General features: G+C 36.5%; 1 protein-coding gene across 1 annotated transcript in view; it reads left to right on the forward strand.

The window, feature by feature from the left end:
• IGSF11 (immunoglobulin superfamily, member 11) overlaps positions 1 to 4,659 on the forward strand; it is a 95,341-nt gene that overhangs the window by 70,158 nt on the left and 20,524 nt on the right. Inside the window, exons 2-3 of the mRNA XM_012730484.1 lie at positions 1,473 to 1,636; positions 2,983 to 3,208. Of these exons, the coding sequence (XP_012585938.1) occupies positions 1,473 to 1,636; positions 2,983 to 3,208 (390 nt within the window). The remainder of the gene's footprint in view (positions 1 to 1,472; positions 1,637 to 2,982; positions 3,209 to 4,659) is intronic.

Genomic DNA, 4,659 nt, shown 5'->3' on the forward strand with positions numbered 1-4,659 from the left:
TGCGCCATGTGGGTCACCTCCAAGGTGGGCAGAATCGAACTCATGCTGAAGTGGCTTTAGCTTCTTTAGCTGTGCTTTAACCCATTGCGCCACCAGGGAGAGCCCAGTTGTGGTTTTAACATGCAGCTTTCTAATGAGTAATAATGATGCCTTCCCATGTGGTTATCAGGCCTTGTTGAAATGTTTTGTTATATATTTTACCCAGGTAAGTATTTTTTTATTATTACTGTTGAACTAGTTCTTTGTTTATCCTCTATACAGATCCTTTATTTGTATAGATAAGAGCTTTACAAATTATTTTTCCCCAGTATGTTCCTTGGATTTTTATTTTCTTAGTTAAATTTTTTGAAGCACAGTTGGTTTTTTCTTTTTTCACTTTTAGTAAATTATAACTTATTATTGCAAGATTTATGGTACTGGTGACACATCTAAGACCTTTGGCTAAACCAAAGTCACAGAGCTTTTCTCAATGATTATTTATAGAAGTTTCATGTATTATATCTATTAAGTCTACAATACATGCTACATTGGTTTTTTTGTGTGTATGCTGTAAGGTAAGGGCATGAGTTAATATTTTTTTTCATATTAAGTCACCCCAACATTTATTTGTTTAGATGACTTCTTTCTTCCACTTAATTGTCTTGTGCTTTGTTAAAAAGCACTTGACCATAAATACATGTATGTGTCATTTACCTTATGGGCCTCTTTAGCTACTCCCATATTGTGTTGATACACTCTATAGCAAGTTTTGAAATTGGGTAGTGTGAATTCTCTAATTTTTTTCGTTTGCTTCATTATTTTGATTTTTATTTCTTTGCCTTTCCAGATGTGTCAGAATTAATCTGTCAGTATCTACAGAAGTTTTGTTTGGATTTTGATTGGAGTGGCTCTGAATATAATATATATATATATATAGATATATATATAGATATATATATATACACATGCACACAAACACTAGGGAGAACTGGCATCTTAACATTATTGAGTCTTCTAGTATATGAACATTGCCTATTTACCTGCTCTTGATTTCTCTTCTCAGAATTTTAGAGTTTTCAATATATACACACTGCATACATCTTATTAGATATACATATATATATGTCTTTAGTTTTACAGTGTGTATGTCAAGGTAGTTTTAAAAAGTGGTTTATATCTCATCTGTCATTATCATTACAAGTTTTGCTCAAACCCTGTTCATTGAATTCTCTCTCATGTTGTATTTGAATCTGGCCAGCTGTCTAATAATGTCTTAGCAAATAGTATAAGTAGCCTCTAAGATTTTTTCAATTATAGTTTCTCAGAGGTAAAAAGATGACATTTTATCATTTTGATTCAGTGACTGATCAGTCATTATTTAGTAAGACTGCCATTGTCAATCTGTTCACAATATTTATGATATAAAACACACAAACCTTTTCTGAAAGAATTAGGAAAGGTAAGCACTGAATGTCGCTGTTCCTCTTCTGAAGGTGTGGCAGCTGCCTTGGAGGTCTCAGAGAGCCCTGGCAGTATCCAGGTGGCCCGGGGTCAGACAGCAGTCCTGCCCTGCACTTTCACCACCAGCGCGGCCCTCCTTAACCTCAATGTCATTTGGATGGTCATTCCTCTCTCCAATGCTAACCAGCCTGAGCAGGTACTTCTGTTTCATCCTGTGCTACCTCTAAAATTTTGATCTTTTCAGAAGAGGGGTGGGAAAGCTTCTTGAGTATATATTTTATTTCTAGAATAAGAATTTACACTTCGGGTAAATGCCTACAGTGTTTTAAACCCTACTGCATTATCAGCCAACTGTCAGAAGAAGTTATCCTCTTTTTTTTTTTAAGATGTATTTATTTATGCATACATAAGTGGGTGCAGCCAAAAGTACACGTGTGGTGAGAGGATTCACCAGAGACAGAGTGGGGAGCAGAACAGACAGATGGACAAAATACACAGCTGAGGGGAGCAGTGGGCGAGCAGGAGAGGTCTGCCACACCATGTGGGTCACCTCCGAGGTAGGAATTGAATACGCACTGAAGCGGCCACTGCTTGGCTTAGCTCCGCATTTCGGTGCTCCAACCTGCTGCGCCACCAGGGAGGGACCAGTTACCTCTTTGTGTGTGTGTGTGTGTGTGTGTGTGTATGTGTTAATTGCCATTTTTCTACACCTTTATTGTTTACTGTATATTTATGTGATGTTGTGAACAATTAATTTGGTCTTTACTTGTTCTTTAAACAGGTACTTATAAAGTAGGTAATTGGCATCAATTATTGTGTTCTTTATGCCTGAATGCAGAGATGAGAAATAAGGTTGTTTTCTGTTGTGCTTTTTTTTTTTTAACCAGTTACCTCTTTTTAAAGGACTTTTTGTCAAAAGGAAATAACAAGACAGAAAAAACAAAGTATACTTTGACAGGAAAGGACACAGGTAGATGACATTAGCTAGTAGTATTTGATTTATTGGCTTATTTTACTAGTTTTAAAAGTAAATACAGTCAGGCTGGTCAGTCTTAAAGAAACCCAAATTAGGATATATACATGGAAATAAAACCTAGTAACCAATGGTCTGTGTCAATTGCAGGTAAAAGGCCCAAATTTTGTTATACCTACTACAGAAAATAATGCTCAGAAAATGAGTGAACTGTGGTGATGACTACACCTTTATTCCCAGAGATAATTTATCTTTGTTACCAGGTTTTTCTGCCTCAGTAAACTTATTACTACTTAAAAACACTTGATAAGTTAAATTTCCCGTTACAAACATTTCTACTCTTAGGAGTTGTTACTGACTTTTTATGACAGCACTAGATCTATGATCCATATATATCTTGGGTTCTAAATCCTTACATGCTGGTTAGAATAATATAGTTTCCTTACCTAGTGCTTCAGAATACAGAAAATTCTAATGTTTTGTGCAGTCTACTGTCTATCAGGTAATTAACTGTTATGTAGCTAGAGGGGATTCAGGGGCCAATTTCTTTGTTTTGCTTCTTTTTGCAGGTCATTCTCTATCAGGGTGGACAGATGTTTGATGGTTCCCCCCGTTTCCATGGAAGGGTCGGATTCACAGGCACCATGCCTGCCACCAATGTCTCTATCTTCATTAATAACACACAGCTCTCAGATACAGGCACCTACCAATGTTTGGTCAACAATCTTCCAGATAGAGGGGGCAGGAACATTGGTGTCACCGGTCTCACAGTTTTAGGTGAGTGTCAGGAAATACATTAGGTATCTTGACTCTACTTATGAGTCTCCTGTCAAGCATACACACTTCTTAACATTCTTCTACTCACTCCTTGCCTGTGTCCTTTTTCTGTCTTCTCCCATCCGGGTCTCATCTTGACTCTCCATGTTTCGTATACAGTTTTCCCATCCTTTCCTCCATTTCAGGTGACTTTCTAAAAGTTTACTTTTTAAATGATATTTTTCTGAAGGTGGAGAAAAGTAGTACAAGTTACTATCAAAAGTAGCCTCTTAATTTTTTCAGCTTCTGCCAGTTTGTTGATAGCAAGTTGAATTAAAAATGATATGTGAGCACTAAACAGAAGTTTGAGCACATGTGAGAATAAGCACTAGTCCCTCATGTCTGTGGCACTGAATAGGTCTACCACAGTCGCCACCTTCACCTGTGGCCTGGGCACAGTTTTAACACTGCTTCCTTTTTCTCTCAAAAGTATCCTTATTTAAAAAAAAAAAGTATCCTTATTTGAGTGATTAATTCTGAGACCAAATAGATATAACACCCTCTCCAAGGTTATGTAAATGATGGATAGCAATAAAGTTTAGCTTCTTTACATCTCTACTCAACCAGTATCCTCAGTAATTAAAAAAAAAAAATTTAGTAACATATGCATAACATAAAATCTACTATCTGAATCAACTTTATATTTATAGTTTGGTGGTTTTAAGTATATTCACATACATAATTGTGCAGCCAATCTTTAGAAATCTTTTTTCATCAATTCCATACCCCAAGCTCCATAATATCCCCCTGCCAGCTGCTGGAAACCACTATTCTAATTTCTGTCTTGTGACTCCTGTATAAACTTCATAGGTGTAGAATCATCTCTTATTTGACTTTTCCATGACTGACCTATTTTACGTAATTGTTCACAAGTTTCACCCTGTTAAAGCATGTGTCAGAAGTTCCTTCCTTTTTTAAGACTCTGTAGTACTTTACCATGAGGATGTACTATGTTCTGTTTGCCCATTCATTCATTTATGCACTGTTTTTCACCTTTCAGTTGATGTGAATAATGTTTCACCTTTTAGTAACTTTGTGAATTACTGAATGATGTCTATATTCAGTGATGCTTTTGAAGGCAATGTGGTAAGGTGAAGGATTTTGAGAATTCTTTAGCGGAAGCATAGCGAAAGCAAGACTTATACCTTTAAAATGTAGCCAGAAGAAGTCATTCCTCAACCAACTTGTCAGTTTTGGGAGAAATTAGACAATACCTTCTAACTACCTCCTCTTTTACGTAGTATTACTTGCCAACTAAAGTGGTAGGCCCTGTGCCTATATTCAAACCCTGAAAATAGTAATGTAAATATCCAGTGAGGACCATGGGGGTAGTTGGGTATGCATTCCAAAAACAGTAGTCGGGTATGTGTTCCAAAAACAGTGTTATGTGGAGTGTCAGTATACCAAGTATTGATGTTTCTTCCAACTTT

The sequence above is a fragment of the Condylura cristata genome, unplaced genomic scaffold (genome assembly GCF_000260355.1).
Source record: "Condylura cristata isolate star-nosed mole 26May11 unplaced genomic scaffold, ConCri1.0 scaffold00003, whole genome shotgun sequence".
NCBI lineage: Eukaryota > Metazoa > Chordata > Mammalia > Eulipotyphla > Talpidae > Condylura > Condylura cristata.